We start from the raw sequence: 23359 nt of genomic DNA on the forward strand, positions 1-23359 counted from the left end.
GCGCACCGAGAGCAATGGCATCACTTTTTCGAGTTGGTGAATTTTGGGTAGTGTGATTGGTGGAAAATGAAATTTGGATCGGTGGATGATGGAACTCGCAGAGAAAGATCGACGTTTGACAACCTTGTTCTTAGATGCGTCGTCTCATGGTAGAATAGTTACTTCGAATCTCGTGTTCCGTTTATCGGAGACTTTGAAAAAGAGAAAGCTCCGCTTGACGTTAAGGTGAATTTGAAGTTGAAACGATTACATGCTAGCAGGTTAACCGTGTTAACTAACTCGGCAGGTTGGCTATCTCCGAGGCACGCCTATAACTTAGAGCGTATCCACATATGAAGCAGGAAGGCTGAACAATTCCAAACATCTCCCCCCAGCAGAACTACCCAGCATAGAATAACACAGCACAAGGGGGACACATAATTTAATTAATAGCCGCAGTCAGCCGCTCGACGTGCCGTTCAATCGCAGTTACAATCTGTAATGTCCCATTTACACCGGCTCGGCCGTTGTGCGGCTCGTAAACAAGTAGCATAAATCTGCCATTGTTCGGCGACACGCGGGTATCAATAATTTCGAGGCGGGGTATGCACGTGAACGTTCCCCCGGGACACGCCGAGCGGAATAATAAGGCCACTCCGGGGCGCGTCAGTGCCAATATTTGGCCGGATCGAAATTTATGGGAAAAGGGTAAGTCTACGGCGCATGAAGGACTCGTTAGGGGAGGATCAGGACGTCCCGATGGGAATCCGAAGGGGCGGGAACGGGCCTGGAGGCTGCGCCGCTCCATAAATCGAAGTAAGGCGGCTTTGACCCTTTGCATTCGATAGCCACGCTATAGATACCGATCACTTTCTAATCAAATATTGACGACGTTTTCTATAGACGGTACGGAAATATAATTGAACCCTTTGCGGACGATGGTGGTTTGGAATATACAAAATCAGCAGACGAAGCTAAATTATACATGAATCGCTTAAATAGAAGAAACTACGCATTGATCTCTTGCTGTCGAACAATGAAATTTATTCGTGACTTTGTCTTCGAGACATGAACATTTCTTCTTGGAGTGTCGACGTTCGCCTGAAAGGGTTGAACAGAACGATTTAACCCTTTACTCGATATTTTTCATTACGGGTATCCATTGCTTTCTGATGAAGTATCGATGTTTTTGTAACTAACGTGGATAACCTTGCGTAAATTATGGGAATTATTGTATTCCGTGTATCGATACGTTACGCGAGATTTAATATTGAATATTCGATTGGTACAATCTCGATTGCAGTGTTCCATTTATTGGGACTGTTTCACCCTTTGCACTCGAAAGTTTTTCACTAGAAATATTCGACGCTCTTTGATAAAATATAGACGATGCTTGTTGCGACTAATGTAAATAGTTTAATCGATAAATTAAACAAAACTATTTTGATATTTCACATAGCGACGCGTTGTACAAAGTTTAGCGTTAAACACGAAACTTTATAATTTTACTGTATCGAGCCAAGTGGCGACTGAGAGTCACCTCCCGAGTGCAAAGCGTTAAAATTCCGCGAGCGTGTGGGCTAACCGCGTCAACGGCGCGTTGGCCTCCCCGGATCCTCTTCGCATCGGAACCCGGGACGCGTCCTCGGCCTCCGTCGAGGCGGATCGAAGTGGCAGCCCCTGCCAGGATTTTTCCGCGCGTCGCGACGCGACGGGGGGAATGCAAACTTCGGCCACCCGAGACCGTAAACTAGATACTTTCGTGCAAAATCAGCTCGTTGCTCGCGGAACGGCCTCGTCGTGGCATCAGCTAGGGGCCCTATCTCGCGCGGATCGCTTGCCCGCCGCGCCGGGACTCGAATACCAAAGCGGACAAGTGGCGTGCGCGTCGCGGAGCGGCGCGGCGCAGCGCAGCGGCTGGATGTGAGTGCATTATACCGGGTCGCGTCGTTACAACGGACTGCATAAACATCGGAGTTTAGTGGTGGGCACGGACGCACGCGAGGGAACGCCGAGATGTAACCATTATACATGCGCTCTCGATCGCCCACGTGTTTCCGCCCTCATCGTGCATCCGCGCGATCATGATTGCGTTATCGGAGGAAACGCTGCCGAAATTCTGCAGTCCCCTCGGGACTTTTCGACCGTTCTCTGTAACTTTTGCACTGGAAATTGCTTTGTACTGGTTTATTAATTGCTGGGTGTGGTGAAGAGATCGTTAAGTGGAATTTTCGAAGGGTTAGTGTAACGAGATTATCGAATATATTTACTTTTGATGGAGCTTAGGTTAGGATAATTCCCTTTTGTGTATTCAAAGAGTAATCATTAGTTTACTATATCAAATCAAATTTCTAAAGGGTTAATAGTATCAACTTAACAGTTTCTTATATCAACTGAAATTTTTAAGGGATTATAGCTTGTCGAATATAATACTTACTTTTAAAATTCATCATTCACTTTTGACAAAGCTCACCGTAGAATTCCCTTAACTTAGTTTCCACTATTTCTATATCACAAATGTTTCGTTTCCGTTAACTTCAACCCTGCAGCTGCAGCACGTTCAAAAGGATGACGAATGCATTAACTCTTCTAATTAAATTGTCTACCGGAACGATCTAATAATCCCGTGCAGAGAGTCTACGATTTTCTCAAAGGAATAGCATAGAGTGCTGGGACAGGGACGACGATGCTGCCGGAATTAATGTCCCACCCTAAAAACGTGTACCTGACGTTCGTTGGTAGTCATCCCGGGCGCTGCCATAAAATTCAATTTATTCCCCCTTGTTTGTTCTCACCGTTGGGGGAGATCGGCGTCGATAACAGATTCTCCTGGCGTAGGCCATGATTCCATAACAATATGGAAGAAGTTGGGACCGTTACTTCGCTTGTCCCCTCGCTTCGAGCGCTTCCCGTTTCCGGAACCGTAGGCTCGCGCGTTAGGGAGCTTCTGGGAATGCGGAAAGCCCTCGCGGGCATTACGTAATAGAGGAATGCCGTTCGGCAACGCGCTAAATCCTAACAATGCGTATATTTCACCGTGTTCCGTTGCAGTAACGTTTTCAGCTTCCCCTATAAATAATATTCAAGCAAACATAGTCGTGGACTAACCGTCTTCTAGCTGGAACATAGGATAGCTTTACACCTTCTTCAATCTTTCGGTCAGTTTCCCTAGAAAATCAATTTTTCTGTAGGTTATCATTCACTTTTAAAATATAAATATAGGATCTAAGATACCTTACAAATTTCATGTTACAATTGAGTTACTCAAACGTCTGATTGCAATCGTATAGATATAGAACTCAAAAGTAAATTTTTAATGACTTCTTTTCGAGGTAGTAATATTCTTCAATCTGTCAGTTTCGCTAGAAAATCAATTTTTCTGTAGGTTATCATTCACTTTTCAAACATAAATATACGAACTAAGATACTTTACAAATTTTATGTTACAATTGAGCTACACAAACGTCTGATCGCAATCGTATAGATATAGAACTCAAAAGTAAATTTTTAATTACTTCTTTTCGAGGTAGTAATATTCTTCAATTTTTGGGCCAGTTTCACTAGAAAATCAATTTTTCTGTAGGTTATCATTCACTTCTCAAATATAAATATACGAACTAAGGTACTTTACAAATTTCCTGTTACAATTGAGTTACTCAATCGTTTGATTGCAGTCGTATAAACACAGAACTCAAAAGTAAATTTTTAATTCTTCCCGAGGTAGTAATATACGAATTAACGTAACAAAGTTCGATACGAATCGTAATTGAGTCACGGAAGTACTTTTTTCCGGTAATTGAACGTCGGGCTCGGTATTGATAGTCCGCGCACGGAATCGCAAGCAGTTCCTCGGAATCGCGATAAGCTAATGACACCGCGGAGATAATCATTGAGCTATCGGTACAATCGCGCGGAGATAGGGGCACGTATCGCGTTACTGTGCCGAGCACTTGCTCCTGCTCGGATGTAGGAGTATATCACGATAAATCCTAACAATACGAGTATCTTGTTTTACGTTACGCGTTGATGGCTCATCGTTCCCGGCGAGTATTTATCGGGCCGGTGAAAGTGGTCTAAAATGGTACCGAAGCGACGGCACCCGCGACTTTTCATTACGCGGAACGTCGTTTGCAACGTCGCCGACTTATTAAATGCTGGAGATCTCGGTCGGAGGATCGGTTCGTTTCTCTTTGACGGATCGTTCGCGAAGCGCGGCGACTGCGAACGGGTTAAGTGAGTTTCGTTTGTTCGCCTCGTCCCGATAAGCATCCGTGTATCATTAAAATTCCGCGGGGATAAGGGCCGTATCGCGCTGCCATATTTAATCGCTGATGAAAGGGTTCCTGTGTTGCAGGGCCGCGGAGACGTCGCCTCGTTGGTCCGGAACTTGCTTGGCCCGATTTACGGCGATGGCGTTATCAATCTGCTGATACGACAGGCCCGGGACATCCTGGTCTGCGCTTATCACGGCAACTTGGAGAACTTCCTCAGGACTTATCTCTCACCGGCCGCTTCGCTGATCGCGGAAGTGAAGACCGTCGCCTCCGAAACGGTGAGTTACAGTTTTTTCGATTAAACAGTCATGAGTAAATATTTATAGCAATTATATAATTAATTAGACTGTATAGATACATATAGAAACTTACATCTTCGATGATTGATTTGGAAAAATCTAGATCGATTAGATGCTCGATACTAATATAGAGAACAAGGAATTGTTTTTATGTAACTATAGATCGTATCATATTCATTTCTTTATGATTATTTATATACTCAGTTATATAAACATGTAGTTAAAAGTGTACATTGAACTTTGCACACAAATCTTCCTTGAAACCTGCACGCAGTAGAAACCGTTGGCTAAAACAGCCAAGTTCTTCTAGCAGTTTTTCAGTTTCTCAAGGGAAAATCAACTACGTTCTTTCGCAAAGGTTTTTGCTTAATTATACTGAATTCATGCGGTCAATTATTTTGCATGCTCGCGTATGCATGAAGCTCCGGGATCTAGTAATTATTCACAAATAGTACAGCTCGTGGAGATTCGAATGTGTATGTACTTGTATATAGGATTTTTTCCCTTCCTGGTTGGTTGATATATATATATATATATGTACGTACGTATGATGCTTGTGAAAACTGGTCGCGGCGGATTGTCCGCGAGGCAGAAAATGTGAAAGAGAGGAGAGAATGTCGTTCGCCGGACGGATTGTTCCGCGAAGCGATTAAAGTAATCAGTCGTGTGCTCACGTCCAAGTATGGCCGGATACCTTGGATCCAGTTCGCGGACAGTTGCGAAATCTGAGTTATCGCCGCTCGTCACGATGACACGGCCTTCTATTTATATAATGCCTGACCGATTTAATCGCCGATGAAAGCACCGATCGAACCCGGGAAGCGTTCCCGCGTACGGAACTGCTCGCGGACGTTCGTTGCTCCCTGGTGAATCAACTTCGACGCTTCAAGACTTGATTCCTCGTTTCCTCATTTATCACCGAAATAATTGTTAACCCTTTGAACTCTGTAGCCTCCAATATTGCACCAGTATATCAAATGTTTTAATGAATCGAAGAAACTGCCCTAAAATTGTTCGATTTTCTACTGAGGAGGAACATAAAAGATCGGAGGAATGTTATAGCATTTTTCATTTTCATAATAAAAATTAGTTGCACTTGCTGATAAATTGCGAAACCATCTCGGGTGCTAAGGGTTAACACTGAAACTAGACGGTCGAAACCATTCCTGATTCCTTCGTATAAAATTATTGATTGCCTAGTTTTACATCTACAATTTCCAAAATCTAAATGAACGAATATCAACTTCCCCAGGAACAATAGAATAAACCTAGTGTTAAATATCAAATCAACCATAATGGAGCTCTAAGTTCAAAGGGTAGCTTGATCCAGTTCTATCGATCGTAATCCTAGTTCCCAAATCCACCGTCAAAATTTCTATTCCCAGTTAATACATCAAAGACCCAGTTATCAGTTAACCAAATCAACGTTTCATCGTTCAACCGCGATGACCTGTCGGCGATCTTTCAGCTGTTTCGCCTCTGCTTGAACCCCAAACTGGCCACATTCGGGGTGAGCTTTAATTAACGTCCCCGAACGGTTGAGTGCAGTCAGATCCGAGACGCTACGTCGAAACACCCTCGCGAGACACCTCGTGCGGCTGGCGTAGCCCTCGACTCAAATAAATTAACCCTCGAGGAGGCACGTGCTCCGACGCGTTGCGTCGCCGCCCCACGCGGCTAGGCCCGTGAGATCGGAGACGGTTACCCGCAACTACAGGGGTTATTAGCGGCAATCACGAGAGAAGGGTTGCCTTCTCCCATTGAACTGTTCCCCGGTATCCTCTGCCCTCGAATTCTTGGCGGGTTAATTGAATTCCCTCGTGTTAATACCGACGGTCGTCGTCGGGAGTGTCTCCGCTTGTTAGGGGGTGAGTTTCGATGACTACTCTGGACAGCGCACGCTAATAAATATAATGAGTTCTTTAGAAATATCTCATACTTCACATTTGAAATTAGACATTCGAATGACAGCATTCCCTTAACCCCTTGCCCTATGATTTAATTCTTAACTATGATTGATATAGGTACTTTATCATGAATCATTCCTTAGAAAAAGAAAGAGTAACAATTGATAATAGAAAAAGTAATGTTTAAGTCACATTTAAAGAAAACGAATAACACTCACGTTTCTCGAATTCAGTTTAAAATTTTCGTCACGAGTGTGACACGTAATTGTAGGTCAAGGGGTTAATCATTCTTTTTTCTAAGTTTGCTCGATCGAATCAACTTCATGAATCACTTTCATGCTCGGCTAGATCTTCACTCAACCCTTTGCACTCGAGAATATTTTTCTCAACAAATGTTCATTATTTTCTGATGAAATATCAATGACATGTTTTACAACTAACATAAAGAAATACCTTGTATAAATTAAGTGACAGAACTAGTTTATTCCGATGTTCCATGTGTCGATACATTATATAAAATTTGATAGTGAATTCTAAATTTAATTATTTCGTTCGGCCAGATCAAATGGCGATTGAAAGGCGCTCGAGTGCAAAGGGTTAACAGTCGCGATATATCTCTCAAGACTGCCAATCAAAATTCTCTTTAGACCTTCGCAAGAACATTCCTACTCCTACGCGGACAGTATATCTTCAAATAACGTCGAACGTTCATTAAAACAAGAAAGAACGTATCCAAATGAAAACTCGATCCGACAGAAACTTCCAGCGAAACGACATTTCCAGCAACAAGCTCCGCGCGGGAGCGATTCCGCTGCGAAAGGTTTAACGCCACGGGCATACCAGAGCGTCGTGCGCCCCCCGCGCCGTGTAACACCATAGCGCACGCGAGTCCTATTAAAAACACCTTGAACGGCCGATGTAACGAGCAATTTGACTCAAGTATCCGGGGGCCGCGGTTAATTCCTATATTTAAGAGCCGGCTGCGGGCACGACAATGACCATTAACCCGTGAGCGCGAACTAGGCGAGCCGAATGAACTCGTTAGCGGTATCGTGTTTCCATAATTCCGGCCGATACGGGCAATTTTCGCGCGCTGCTCGCCGGCCAGCGGCCGCGCGCGCTCGCGGACTTCCGTACAATAGAATTTACGGGTCGACGGTGCGTCGGCCGCGACGGCCGGGCACCGATAAATTGCCGGCCGGCCAATAAAGAAAACGATGCGCTCGCTCGCTCGCGCGCGGCTCACGACAATTTGGCAGATATGGGGCAGCGATGTCCACGGTGGAAAGCGGAGCGAGGCTGTTCCATCGCTCGTTAGCGCAGAATTTCTGAAAGTAGGTAGGCAGAACCGGCGCGTTCTACCTAATATAGGCGAGCGCCGTGCGAGCTCGAGCGCGCGCGTCCGCCTCGGAGACGTGCGCGAAAACACAACGGCGTCGGATGAGATCCGGCACTGTCGATCTGGAAATTTGTCCCCTGTCCCGGCGGATCCGCCGGGGACGGATTCGGGATCTCCTTCTTTGGGAGTGCCACTTTGTTCGCGTCACACGGCTAATAGAATTCAACCGGATGAAAGTATTGCTGCGCTGCTCGCTGAGATTGCCTGGATCAAGGGGACCGTTCCGGTGAACTGGTTTGCGGAGGTGGAGCGTCGCCGTTAAAACGTCGCCCTGCTGGCGATGTTCTTTTGAATAAAACGGGAGACTTCTGTGTCGAGATTAGGGATAGTTTGACCGGTTAACTGTAGTTACTACCAGTTAACTCGTAATTATGTATTTAATTTTAAACTTCAAATGATAACACTAGAACTACCGTACCAGTCAGAATGACTGGTTCTGATCTTTTTCTTTCGCAATTATTGATTGATATGATTTGACGCGTTCCGTAAACCCAGTGTTAAATAGATCTACGGATAAATAAGACGCAGCAACGAATTCTTGAATAAATCTACTCCACTTTATATTACCCAGAGAAATTGAAGGTGGAATAGGTGGAAGCGAAGGCGAAGTCACCGGACAGCAAAGTGATAACCCTAAGGGCGTTCCGTAATTTCAAGAACAGAGGTCGTTTCGTAAATCATCCAATCCCGGTGCACGGTGGGACGGTCGTAGCTCGCCGTGAAATTATTAGTATTACGTCGAGAGCGCGCGAGACCGGGCATCCTTGTTATCGGTTATGTTGATACGCCGATTATGGATGCGCCGTAAACCAAGGATCGGTGTAAACATTGGTCCTGGCCCGTCGGAAAACCGCGAATCGCGAGTCATCCGGGGCCCAGCCTTAATTGGATTCAACCTGGGCGTAGCGCGAGCTCTATCGAATTACTCGTCCGTTAGGTAATTCACTCTCAGCACGCGTTCGACAGCCTATCGCGTGGCCGCTCGTATTTAACTGGGGATAATTTCTATTTCGCTGTAAACGCGCGTCCCGCGATACGACGCCGGCCCGCTGATACCGGCAAATTGCGTTATTTACGCTGCTCGCTTCGCTGGCCAGCCTCCGACGCGATTCGTTGCTATGTAAATGTTTCTTTATACAGTTCATACTCGAACGCGCTGTTCGTCGCGCGATAACGCGACCGGGACTCGTTGGAACGCAGTCGATCCTCGGGATTCTATAGCTGAAACGGACTACAACATTTCGAACGTCGTTTTGTACGTCTTATTTCGGAAATAATAGAATGCACCGACGAGAGACAGGTTTATCTTGTAACCGAACGCGTCCACTTCACGCAAACTTTTTCCGAAAGCAAACCTCCGCATGAGAAACTTCTATTAATTGTCCTCGATTTCTATTTGACACTAGAACTATCGAGTAGTTAATACGATTGATACGTAGTCTCTATAAAAATTGTAATAATAGATTATTCTCAGTTTCTTTGGATATTCATCGTAGTACTCGAGTGAAACTATTTCCAAAATCATTTCAAATATTCAATGCTTCTAAGGTAACCCTTTGCACTCGGATGTTTCTTACTAGAAATATTTAATATTTCTTTACGAGGTCTTTGAGACTAAATCGAAGAGAAATCACCAGTACATTGAGAACCAAAGCTATTTTATTCCAATGTTTCACGTATCGAGGCATTGTACAAAGTTTAACATTAAATATCACATTCTATAGTTTTACTGTGTCAAATCAATAATAATTGCGAAACAAACAAATCGAAACCAGTTACTTCAACTAGTACGGTAGTTCTATTGTTAAATCACCAATTCCCATCAATTATCCTCTATTAATTCCCATCCAAACCCATTCCATAACTCAATATTCCACATTTATACACCGTTCGAATCGCGAAGCGTCCATTGCCTAAACTTCACAATATCCCCATAATATAAAAAACCTAATGTCTCATATCATCGTTTCACCTAAAACACTTGTCTATCACTCATACCCCCGAAGTTCCGTCGCGAGAAGGTCGGTTTGCGCGCGTCGCGTCGCATCGATCCTAACGAGGGGCCGACGGTATCTCACCGTGCGCAGAAAGGAGTCCCGCGGACGCGTTCTAACAAAGGAGCACGTCAGCCGCGTTACAAACAGAGACACAGGTAGGGTCTCGGGCGCAGCACATCAGGAAGAAAAGGCAGGCAGGCGCACGTAAAGCCTCTCTGATCGAGAGGCTGCCAGGTGGCCGGGGACCACGGACAGCGGCCGTCCGCGTAGCCGGTCGTGTTGCTCGGGGTGTGTATAGGTAGGGTACCACGGGTCCACCGTGGAACGGGACTGCGTGGCACTGCGCCGCCAAAGAATAGCAGTAGGTGTACCTAAGATAGCGAGCTGCCCGGCGCGAGCACCGGAGAGAGATAAAGAGAGAGAGGGAGGATCGAAGCGAAGACACCGGTAACGGTGCCTCGTCCGAACTGATTGACAATGATTGAAGGCTGCGGGGTTTCGACTACGGGACTGCCTCGCCGAAGCGCGGGTGTCCGGCGGGTTCCTGTAAACCACTGATATATATTTCTGCTATCCGACCATCTTCTCCGTTGAGATAGCGGCCGGGAAGGGGGGATGTTCTCGCGCCGGGAGCAGAAACGGGAAAATCATCGGCCCACGCGCTCGCGCGCGCGCCTCCCTATCGGTCGCCGGTCTCTCGATCATCTCGATCGCGAGCGTTGCACCGGCGTCGTGCTCCTATAATTTCAAACTGATTAAATTAACCCGATCTTTCCGCGATACCCGTGGATCGCTCCGAAGGGGAGATCTCGCTCGACTGACCGACTTCGGCCGGCCACGACGGACGTCACCGTGTGGGCGAGGTATACGAATATTGGGATTCCGATCGGGACTGGACGCGCAGTTGATCGGTCAACTCAATCGTCCGGAAAACGAAGGATAGCGCCGAGCTGAATCTAGGTTGGGGACTAGATGCGAGGCTCGGGAAAAAAGGAGACCGCTTACGGGGGGGCCGCGCGGATCGAGATAGGAGCATTGATTGGGATTGCCTGGCGAGCTGCCATTGACTCGGGCCTAGCGGATCCGCTGGCGATCCGTCGATGTCCTGGATAGGTCTCTGATGGTCGGTCTTCCGTTCGATGGGGAAAAATCGTTACTTTCACTCCGGCTCTTTTTTTCGCGACCGCTCCACGGAGGAATCTAACCGGTGGTTTTAACGTCGTCTGATTTATGCACTTCTTCGGAGTCGCGCTTTCTTTGAATCGGCGTTCCACGGAGATTAGTATCTGGGATTTTCGTGGGGATCCGTTTGCGCTTCGAGAACCGAGTGTTTCCGTTCTTTTTTTAGAAAGCGTGAAAAATTGACGGACGAAGGGGGGGAGTGGGGGATTACAGAATTCGCGGTCGTGGATGGTTCTGCGAGCGTTGTCGGTCGATTATTCATCTTCGGGCGAGTGTATCGAGTGGAACGGAACACTTGTCGCGGACCTTTCGAGACGTCGGAACAAAGCAGCGCGCTGGGAGCTCGCGGGTAACGCGGTTTCATTATCATACAAGGTCGACACCGGAGGAATCTCGCGGAGAGAAATCCTTTTGACGCGGAGCATTTGTCTTGACGGAGGCGCGCGAGGCTGTTCGATTTTACAGCCTCGTTCAACAGGGTCAACGCGATCGGCTTCGGCGTGCACGCACGCTCCGTGCGAGCCAGACGCACGTTAGCGCTGGGAATTGAACACGCTCCTGCATGCAGATTTTCAAACAAATCTTCTTCGTTCTTATGAACATTCTTCCGAACCGATGTATACATAAATTTCATGTTTTCAAAAAGATTTTAGCAATTATCTTCAATAGTTCCAACTCTTTGATGACTAAAACTTCAACCACATTCCTGTGAATCGGACTATTCACCTCAAATTTCATTCCTATAGAATCGAAGATTGAAATAACAGAACTCTAATGTATCTTGGGAACTAAACTTCATACTTCTAACTCGAAATCTTAAGAACTAAGGATTTTAGTGCTCCCAGAATCCTCAATTGAGAAGTGATACTTGATATAGATGACGTTTTTGAAAACTAACTTAACGAGGAATCTATTCACAAAATAAGGGGAACAATGGTATTTTATTTCCACATTTCACGTATCGACAGATTACTCGAGACTTAATGTTAAATACGAGATTTTACAATTTTGATGCACCAATCGAGTGTTGACTGAGAGGCACCGTTTATCGTTTTAATATAAAGACACTTAGCTGTGCAACTTCGCTAATTACCACAGTACTGAAAAAATATGAAACTTAATTCGATTTGATTATCTATTTAAAATATATCACATAACAATATTATATCCGAGTTTTTCTATGTGCAGTGATATAAGTTGACCTCAGTGAAAATTGCCATCACAATTCAGTTTTCTGAAAATTAGCCGGTACGCAATGCGTTAACTTGTGGTTCTAACGAAATATTCTTCGAGATAACCGGCGTACGCAATTCAAAGTTCAAACGGATCGAAAGGGTTCGAGTTCCATCACTACGCAGGCTCGCTGGTTTCGCACGCCGCCTACCAGCGACGGTGGATTTCGTGTGCGCGTCGGACGAGGCGAATGAAAACGACGACACGCTCGCAGGCCGGCCGCTCGTCGCCGCATGATATATCGGTATCGAGAAGACAGTATCCGCGTGCGGCTACCAGCTACTTAACCCGCGACCAATCGGTTACGTACCCGGCTGCTTGCATTACCTACCTACCTACTTGTTTAATGGTCTGCCAGCTACCAAACGGGAATCGACCTCCATGCGAGGGACAATGAGACTGGGCATCTTCGCTTTCGAAGTAGATACTACCGTTCGTTGTTCGCTCGCTCCTATTCGGCGATGATAGTTCCCCGCTACGCGAAGTCTTCATTTGCGGAAGGAACTTCGTCGAACTCGGATTGCACGCAACGTCAATTAACGGTGGAAATAGTTGCAGTAATGGGACCTGCCCTAACGGACGGCAGTAGGTATTTGTATAAATGTGTAGTACCGTTCGAAAGTATTTTGTGACGTGCGCAGAGCGAATTAGATGAAAGTTCTACCTAGTCGAAATCAATATATTCAAAGTGAACAAGTAATCGAGTGCTCGAAGATTCACCTAGTTCTACCTAGTCGAAATCAAATATTCAAAGTGAACAAGTAATATCGTTACATTCACTTGCAACTTGAAATTACGAACGTCATTCCAAAGTGACAAAGTTACACTCGAGGATATAGATCCTTTGTTACCAAGAAAAACGAGTGCTTGAAGATTCACATAGTTCTACCTAGTCGAAATCAAATATTCAAAGTGAACAAGCAATATCGTTCCATTCACTTGAAACTTGAAATTACGAACTTTATTCCAAAGTGACGAAGTTACACTCGAAGATAATGATCCAAGATTCACCTAGTTGAAGTTCTACCTAGTCGAAATCAAATATTCAAAGTGAACGAGTAATATCGTTCCATTCACTTGAACCTTGAAATTACAAACTTCATTCCAAAGTGACGAAGTTACACTCGAAGACAAAGACCCTTTACCAAGAAAAGCTAGAAACACAATATTAATATCATACCACAAATCTCCCAGTAATCCCCTAACCCTACTCAATATTCCCAAAAAGAAGTTAAACCAGGATAAAAGAAGTCGCCAGTCTGCCCCTAATTGAACGCGGTCGAACTCGGCTCGTTCCCCCCGCGGAAAGCTCCGAAAGTTCCGAGTGTTCCGATGGGATCCCATTAATTAAATGAGTTCGCAGGAACAAAGGAACTCGGCAGAACTCCGTTTCCCTTTTGCGCCGTTGATCCGGCGCGATGATTTATTAAGAAAGACGCGGCGTGCAAGAAAGCCAGCCGCTTTTTCCCCCCTCGACGCGGCCGCCGCCGTGGCAGCCTCTATCTATCCGACTCTGAAAGTGTTTTTCAAAGTTTTCTTTCGGGCCGGCTATCGGGCGCAGCATCGCTTACGCGTATCACAGGCGGCTCATTGTTCGCGGAAGATTCAATCTCGCGGTCTCTCCGCGAGGAGCCTTTCTCTCTTCCTGCATCCCGGCGACAGAGACGTAGAGGCCCGGCCTGGGCCCAAGATAAATGAAGCAAGTGTTATTTTCCGAACGGTCCGCTTTTACGTAATACGCCGATGGAAAGTCAGGAAACCGCGGCTCGCGGCGCGAAATTTCGTTTTCTACTATTTCCGTCGCGCACGCCCGCTCGCGCCCGCGCAGCTCAGACACCCGGAGACAAGGGGCGATCACCGGGAAGCTGGCCACGGACCCTATTTCTAATAGCTGCCACCCGGGACAACGGGAAACTGGTAACGCGCGCGGTGCCGGACACACTCTGCCCGACAACGTGAAACGCTTAACTACGCACGCGTTCCCCTCGATCGTAGATCGCGATAAGATAGATACACCGCCGCGGCTTGTCATCGTAACCACGAGCCTCCTTGCGACCGTGCTAGCGACGCGCAGCTCCTCCACTCTCTCGGATGATTCTCTTCGGCTTTATGAGTCACTTTGTTTCTAGCAGCCTCCTCTTTTCTCTTGGCCCGCGGCATTTCGGTTTTCGAGATTTTTGGAAACTGTCACTGATATGCTGGTTCAGTTCTCTTTCGCGTGAGGTTTTCTATTGCTACGGTGGTTAATTTAAGAAGTTCCTTTGGAGTTTAACACTAGATTTACGGACGTTTATTCTAAACTTTACTATATTGTTTCTAGAAGACTACATGTTCGTCTATATAAATCGCGAAAATTATAACTTCGAAACTATTGCAATGCCTATTCGTATAATTGCACGAATCAAAATCGACTTGAACTGATACTAAATAAATGTCCGTCAAATTGACGGGTTCCGTAAATCCAGTGTTAAACGAATTTTGGGATTGACGTATTAACCGTTTGCGGACGAATCATTCTGCTGAGCATTTTGCTGGTGGATTTAGAATCTTTAGAGCCATGGATCCCATGGTACTAGCGTCGTAAATAATTATAGATCCTTCTAGGGATTTGCAATGAGAAACTTAAGTTTGACAGCTAATTTCAGATACTGTCATTTATCGTTGCACCTTCTCTATGTCATGATTATAACGCGAGAAAGTGAAGATAGCACGTGTATGCTATAGTTTTCTTTGGGAGTATGGTTTCTGATTGAACCGAATTAACCCTTTGCGGACGAATGTCCCAGTTGTAACAAATGATTTGACTGTTCGAACAGCAAGAAATCAGTGCACAGTTTCCTTATTCCATGATTCAAGCATTCAGTGTTCAATTTAGCAGAATTCGCAATAGGTTTTGTATACTTCCAGCAATCTTCGTCCGCGAATGGTCAATGCTTCGAATTTCCTATTGATTTAGAGCCTCGCGCCTCGCTAACTGAAAATTAACAGTTGATACAGATGCCTGTACAAGGTAATTCTAGACTCTTCCAAGAAAACACAACTCAATTATGATTTACCCGAGAAGCGACGAGAAAGTCCCGATAAAAACGTGTCTACACACGAACGCGATGTTGCTCGTAACTTACCCGCGTTCGTCGTGTGCCAGCCTCCTTTTCTTCGAGTAAAAGTTCATCTGTAACGTAATAAAAATCGAACGACAGTCCTGCGATCTCAATTCGCGTTCGCACGGTATCACGCGAGCTCTCCGGGACGCCGAAGAAACTCTCCCCCGCGGTTCCGTCGCGGAAGAATCGTTGAAAATTCCATTACGCCGGTGGCATGCGCGGCGAGACATCTAATAATCCCGTAAAAACCGCTTCCGCCAGCTAATTAGTATTTTGAACAGCAACAAAATATGCGTTCGGCGGCGGGGCTACGCTCGCGTGTTCCACGCCGGGTAGCGTAACGAACAGTCTATTTAGCACATAGAGAATAAGTTCAGCCTTGAGTGCGCGGCGAGCGAGGGTGCTGGCCTCGGCCGGCAAGAAAGTGGCGCGAAGAAACCTATGGGGGAATCAAACTGCTTGCATTTCACGAAGATTGGTAGGAAGATTGCGCGGGTTTCTTGCCGGCACGAAGGCCGCGAGCGCGAGCGCGAGTCGCCGGCTGAAGGAACGGCGTGTTCCGTGATGCTGCTCGCCCAGGTAGTTAATAAATTAGTCCCATAACGTTGCCGGCCCCGTCGCAAAAACTGGCGCTACTTCATAAGCCTTGCTCTCCGTTTGCCCGTACCGGTAGCTCTCTTGTCTACGCTGGCGCGCGCGCGCGCGCGGGGGAGAGACGCGTTCTACCTTAAACAACCAGCACGCGAGGTATCTGTAACACAGCGGTCCTCTTAAAGGAGATACAATTTAATTGGAGCTCCGCTTCCTCAGCCTTTCACCCGCGAGACCCATCCTTCTGCCGCGATTCCGCTCTTCCCTCGCCGCGAGTTTCTCGTTTGTCGCAGTTTCCTTTGATCCGGTTAACCCTTTGTACTCGGCTCACTCTGCGTTGCTGCTTGTTCCCATGCGGCGCATTTGGGGAGTTTTATGGAGAATATTCAGGCTGCGTGATGCGTCGATAGGCGGAATGTTGAGGTGAAACACTTGTTTATGAGTAGGAAGAGTGTCTTGAATATTTCTGGTGAAGTTTCGAGTGTAGAAGTTGGTTTGACCTAACCAAGACCTAATCTACCTAAAGTTCAGACAAAGCAAATTGATGCGTCGATAGGCGGAATGTTGAGATGAAACACTTGTTTACGAGCAGGAAGAATGTCTTGAATATTTCTCATGGAGTTTTGAATGTAGAATTTACTTGACCTAATCCAGACCTAACCTAATCTACCTAAAGTAAACAGAGCAAATTGTAAGGCCGGAGGAATTTATTGAAAAATTTGCTTTGTTTGAACTGTAGGTAGGTTTGATGGAATAATGGAGGTTTCTATAAGTATACTGTTTTATATGAGTGAACGGTAAAAACCTGTTAGAAACACAATTGGAGTTTATGGCGTGTAATGATTTATCATAAGAATGTTTACAATGGAATGATAGTGAATAGGAATAATTGGAGACGAAGGAAGCACGTGTATCATTGAAAGTGTTATACCGATTGATACTCCCGAGGCGAAGTTTTCGCCGGGATCAAGCCAGGGATCGATTAAATCGATTAATAATCCGCGAGGAATTTGTTGGACTTATCCGCGCCGGTTACTCTTGACTGATGACTTCCTTCACCGCTTCGGATAGTTTGTCTAACGCCATTCTCTTAATAATTCTTCATTCTCCCGATAAAACACCGACGTGAAACGCACCGGAGGTTTCTAACAGGTTTGAGTTAGGCTCGATCCCGTCTCGCTGCTCGGGTAATCCCGCCTGAAGAAAGTCTTTATATAATTTTTCGATTCCCGACGCGTTCCATTAACCCTGAATGATGTCATTCTTATTTTCCAATGTTACCTTCGCGACGCTCCTCGAGTGTTGCTCGAACACTCGTCCAAAGTACAAACGTTTCCTACGATCGTCGGAGCGTGACCATAATATACATAGTTTCTTCGATCAAATCAGATCGAATCTCATAAAAAGACCAAAGATATTCCATCGCGTCGCTTCGATGCCACTAATTAAGTTCTCCCGAGCACTCGCCTGGTACCAAATGGAAACATCGTCAACGCATCTAGACGCTCGATCGCTGAAAAAATCCGTTTCTGAAACTATCACAATTAGCGGTGCAAGTAACTGCGAACAGGTAGATATTTACTACCCGGCGAGCACCGCACGGTAACGCGTTTCTCCCGTTGAATGGATCCTTTGTGCCGCGATCGGGCTTCATCGTCGTCGATCTAAATTCAAGCCAGTCAGAAGAATAAACAACGTACCGGCTTCTATCGATCTCCGGGCCGCTCAGTCCGCTGATTCCAGCCTATTGTCTTCGAAATGTATGGCATTAAACGCGATACAATTTGCACGTATTAGCCGGCCAGGGGCCGGGGGCGGTGCGGGGGGAGGAGAGGGAGGATTTTCCAGGCAGCCAGTGTTACGCGTGATAACGTCGACGGGGCCCGGAGAAAGTGGTCTTCGTAAATTCTCGAATGCAAACGGTAGCCGGCGGTGGCCACGGCGAGAAAGCAATCACAGAGAGATACCTTTCGTAACGAGTACGTTTTCCGTTTTGCCCGATCTATTTTCTGCCGATGAAAAGCCGCCGCTTTCACGGTGGGGCGGCATCCTCTACAGGCCGGACACCTAGCACCCCTCCAGGCCTCCTCTCGCCGACTTCTTGCTGCTCGTCGTTAACATGTTGCTTACCCGTGTAACTTGTTTCTGGTGCCGGGCAGATCCCTGCCGTCGTTATTGTGAGCCGGTGTACGGGAACAAAACTCGCTCGCGGAGCTCGTCGCTTTTTCGAGCGTTCCCCGCGCCGAGTCGCGGGCGTTTCTGTCCAATCATCGCTGCCCGCGATGGCGGACGCGCGATTCCATCGACGGGATATTGACGTCTCGATCGCGCGAAAGTTAACGATCTCGGTATCGTTTCGGAGCTCGAATCGCCGAGTGCTTACCGCGAGAATATAGCGACTCTTTTATAGGAACTTTCTCGATCGCCTGTAACTCGCGTTGCTTTTCCGCGCGGTCTTATTTCATAGATCAACCCGTGGACAAGCGAGTTCGGCTGTAATTGAAACGTGCCCTCGCTACTTAATTTCCAATTTATGTTTCCCACCTCCGTCTCGTAGAGCGCGTGCGCGGGCAAATACGAGGCGGCGTAACGACTACATCGTTCTCCTTGTACGGTACAACTGGAATGATCAATTCCGTGTAGGTTCACCGTAAATACCACTCGGCTGCTAAAAATAGCCGGAATAATTAGTTTACCGGAGTAACGCTCCGGCCGCGAGACTAATGCGACCACTTTACGCTTAACAGTACCTATCGGAGGGAACAGGCTCGGGACAAGTAAGCTCGCGTTCTCTTATCAGGGACGTGCCAGCCAGTGCTATGTTGCCGCGATACTCGCCGGCCGGGATACACTCGCGCTGGCAACTTTCCACGGTCCGCGCGTCGCTTCGTATATTAATTGAATGATCGAATCCGCGCCGATTCATTATGCCCACTTTGAATCCCGCTGTACGCCTGCGACCGTCATATCCGCGCGATCCCCCTGCCGCTCCTTGCGCCGCGGAAGCCCATTACGCGCCGCGTAATAAATACGCGGCCGATCAGTTCGGGCAGAACTCGGAGGCTAGCACCGCGGAACGGAGTCGTTCATCCGCATCGGTAGATACTCCTGCGATTAGAGTAGGAGGCGAGGATCGGCTGACGCGATGATTAGATTGGGAATGTTTGCGCATTTACGGCGCGCCGGTGGTTTCAGAGGCAACGCGGATGCAAAAAGCGAGTTGGATTACATCGATTGATCTGTTACTGTTGAAAAGGTGAATAGGAGATAGACTGTGTTCGAGGACTGGTACATTCTAGGATCTCGAGGCTCGTCAGAGGATTAGAGGATCTGAACTTAGAGGCTAGATATTTTGATTATTATTGGCAGATCGAGGATCGTGTAATCCTGAGATATCGAATGCTTCGAGATTCCATTGCTCTCGATAACCTAGGTGGGACCTAGGAAGTTGAAAGTTAAAATGCTAAGGATCCCAGGAGTCTCGAAGAACTAATCTAGACCCTGATGACGTCCATTTCCTCGAACACAGCATCATCAAGACTCTATTTTCCTTAATGTCCCACGATCCGAGTATTTTAGCGACAAGTTTCTCGCATCCCTCCGTCAATGTTGCTCCGATGATCGGCACCATCCTTCATATTGATGCAATGTGTAAGAAAATCGCCTGCATGCGCTTCAGGTTCCATCGGGCGAGCAACTTTTCATCCGCACGCACCGCTCCTCATTACCGGGCGCGTAATACCGAGCGAATCACGGAACCATTATCATTATACTTCTACGCGGATAACGTAATTGAAACTCCGAGTGCATCCTCGGAGCATCGCTACTTATTACCGCAGCGGTCGTTAATCCGCGCCGGGGGAAGCCGATAAGGCGAGAAGGCGCGCAGGTGCCGGGAGATCGCGAGCGGCTCGATGATAATGGATCGGCCCGCGTAGCCGGGGCCCGATCCCGGGGAAATTAAATAATTACCGACAGTAATCGATCTGTCGGCTCGATCCGACCCGATATTGATGACAGCCGAACGAAAACAGAGAGCGGCGCTGCGCTCCGCGGTGAAAGCGCTCGGTAGTTCCCGCTTGTGATTGATTGTCAAGGAGATTGAGTATCGCTGATGTATCTCGTTCATTCGCGTATACACGGTCTCCTAATGACGGCTGCTCGAAGGACCATTCGCGTACCTTCTGCTCGAAGAAATATCGCGCGGCATAATCGATCCCGGGCCAAGGTACTCGCGCGTCGAGCGTTCGCGCCGGGAGGACGAGTCTCGAGCTTCGTTACAAGCATCGCGTATTATTCGAATCCTGACCGGATTCGATGGCTCTGCGCTCCCTTATCAACTTCGTAGGTTAATCAGGTGTAGACGAAAACGACACCGATGATTTTCCCGGATCAACCTAAGAATTATCGTCAGATTCGAGATAAACCGAGAGATTTTCTAGACCGAAACCGCGTGGAAGAAGGTAAATTGAATTTCACAAGTTTCAGCGTGTAAACGGCGGATAACACGACTGGTATGGATTATGTAAATATTTATCTATTAATTGGCTCGTCGAACCGATTCCCGATCAAGATTATCCGATCCCTTATTTGTTACTCGTATTATCTTGACCGATCGGTTTTACGGTTCACGAAATGTACACGAGCGAATTAATGTTCCGCGAGTCGGACAGGCTTCGCCGGGGTGCAACGATTTGTTGGCTGCCGATTTTTCCTCCCGCGGCTTCTCGTTTTGCCGAGATACCTGTCGATTAGAGCGGACTCTATTATAGTCCCGGGAAAACTCGCGACCTCGTAAGCTTTCCGCGATAACATCGCGCGGAGCCCGGCCCGCGAGTAGGCGTATGAAAATGCTCGGACGCCGGAGAAAGTGTATCGACGCGCGTGCGTCCCTCGCGCGTGCACGCCGTCCGATTTTCGCGGAAGAAATTCTGCACGTGGAGAGAGATAACATCGCGATTAGGATAATTATGTTTTCCCGGGCCGCGCGGCCCGCGCCGAGTCCAAACGAGAATTTGTTAATCACTATCATTACGTCGCCGCGGAATTAAACCGATTCTGGAACGATCACGGTGTTGAAGTTTCGCCGCGTTTTATGCTTGTCACGCTGTTACCGTAACTTGTTTCATCTTCCCGAAGAATCTTCGGCTTTTCGAGGCTGTCGGCGGCCCGTCGCGGTTGAAGTTGCTCCGGATAAGTGGAGTTTGGACGATATTTGGAAAGATCGTTGATTGCAGGGTACGCGAGCGCGATGAATTGATTTATAATCGGACATTCTTCGATCATCGCCTGAAACAAAATGGAAAGGAGCCGGGGAGCTGATGCTCGTTTTCTGCCAGTTCGAGAGAAACTGGCTGTGGGATCGAACACGTGTGCCATTCGTGTTTACAGGCTCGTTTGAACGCGCCTCCTTGATGAAAGGGTAACGCGTGAGCCATTATACTTATAAAAACCTACAATAAATCTCGCTACCATGCGTGGTGGAATAATTATAGGAGGGCAGCGGGAAGCACTCATTTGCTTTCTACTTCGTTCGAGTTACGGACGTCTATAAATTAATTTTTTTCTTCTACTTACCGGGACGGATAAGTGAGAGACTCTTCGAAGTGTAATCTCGATGATGTATCTCCTTTGTTCTTTCAACCGTCTCGAATCTTTTTCATTGATTTCATGTGTATTTAATGAGATTAATTTATTTTCTTCTTAAATGGTCTTGATTCAGAAGGGAACGTTCGCAGTAAGGTGATGATTCAAATTGATTCATTTGGAAAGTTCATTCCTAGTTCGATTCTAGCATTCAATCTAATGTAATCAATGATGCAAGAATGTTTGCGTCATGTTTTATTTTTGCATTGATGTTTAAATGAGATTCTGTTATTATCCAGAGAACCGAGAAGGTAGTGCAGATTCTCGGCGTGTGGTAAACCGTTTGGCAAGGGGTGAGTGTTCTATTGAATAGGGTGAAGTGGGGGAGTTCGTTCGGTGGCCGCTAGATGGCGACTCGCTTCTTATCGTTTCTCGCATGTCAAAGTTTTCGCGAAACGTTATAAGTATCGGGAGCAGAGGCAAACTCCTCAGCTTTGCGCAGTGGCGATATCGTAACCAATGAGGTTCTACCGAGGTGCGATTATTGCTAGTTGAAAACTTTTACCAATACCCCGCCATGACGATGTGAAAGACCATCGGCTACGGCAATTTTTGCTAACCCTTACGGGGGTTGTATACTCACCGCAAACATAATAGGTTTTTTTACAGGTGTTGAAATGTTGTTATTTCAACTTTGACTTAGCTTTTAACCCCTTGGCCTATGATATATTTCTCAACTGTGGTCGGTACTTTGTCGTTAATAGTTTATTGGAAAAAGAGGAAAATTCTTAGCCTATATTTCCTTTTAAGTATATAATAGTTGATTAAAGAGGAATAATATTTACTTTGAAGTTGAATGAACTGACTAATACATATATTTGTTGAATCATGTTGAAAATCATGATAACTTGTTGTAGGGCAAGGGGTTAATGGGAAATTTGTAGTTGTATCAAGTAAGTTTCTTTTTATATTTTCATGCAACTTTTTTTATAATGAACAAGTTCTTGTAGAACTTTAATGGCAATTATTCTAAATAATAGTAGAACTTTTCTAGCTTTACAGTCCTTTATATTTCTACTTTATGTGAATGGAAGTATATATAACCTAAAGTTATTTGTAAAATTATATCAATATACTAGATATTTTTGTTGCTTTTTGTGATGTTGATTTGATAATTACTTTACATTATATGGAATAGAACAATATTTTCCAAGGACTTAAAGTCATAACTTGAACATTTTCATTCGATATTAATATAAAGACTTTCAACTTAGAGATTCTATCCTTTCATTCATTGAAACGGTACTACTACCCACTCCGATCTTTACACCAGTTCATTGAAGTCGATGGTAACGAGAATCGTGGTATGGCATTCGATTCATGAAACTTTTATGAAAGAGAGTCAAGCTCGTATGATGGGAATCCTAGTGAAGCAACGCCCTGTAATTCTTAGCAATTCTCAAGCTCCCGGAGTGCTTATTGTTACGAGGAATTGGCTGAATGAACTCAGACTTGTTCCAAGTCATTTGCTTCCCCTACTTCTATTGTCTTAGAACGAGGAATCGAGTTAAAGCTCCGAACTACCTAAATATATAGAAAATTCAGCCTTTCACATCTCAATCAAGATGTTAATGATAACAATAATATAAGAACGAATGAAAATCTCTTCTGTTTTCCAAAAATTCAACCATTACGAAGTCGCTAGTAGTTGACAAGAAAATGAAGTTTCCCCTCAACTCGCTTTCCAACCACGCAACACACCCATGTCAAAAGCAGCTATAATTTTTCATTTCCACAATACAACGAAC

At 46.1% G+C, this 23359-nt stretch overlaps 1 protein-coding gene and 1 non-coding gene across 5 annotated transcripts in view; both read left to right on the forward strand.

Moving 5' to 3' along the window:
• LOC116425178 (uncharacterized) overlaps positions 1–23359 on the forward strand; it is a 439005-nt gene that overhangs the window by 83118 nt on the left and 332528 nt on the right. For all 4 annotated transcript variants that reach the window (XM_031972538.2, XM_031972539.2, XM_076369562.1 and 1 more), the window contains one exon: positions 4334–4531. In XM_031972538.2, coding sequence (XP_031828398.1) covers positions 4334–4531 — 198 coding nt within the window. The remainder of the gene's footprint in view (positions 1–4333; positions 4532–23359) is intronic.
• Positions 22042–22182, forward strand: LOC116425189 (U4 spliceosomal RNA). The gene has a single exon (XR_004234637.1). It is a non-coding gene; the product is annotated as a U4 spliceosomal RNA (small nuclear RNA).

The sequence above is a fragment of the Nomia melanderi genome, chromosome 7 (assembly GCF_051020985.1).
Source record: "Nomia melanderi isolate GNS246 chromosome 7, iyNomMela1, whole genome shotgun sequence".
NCBI lineage: Eukaryota > Metazoa > Arthropoda > Insecta > Hymenoptera > Halictidae > Nomia > Nomia melanderi.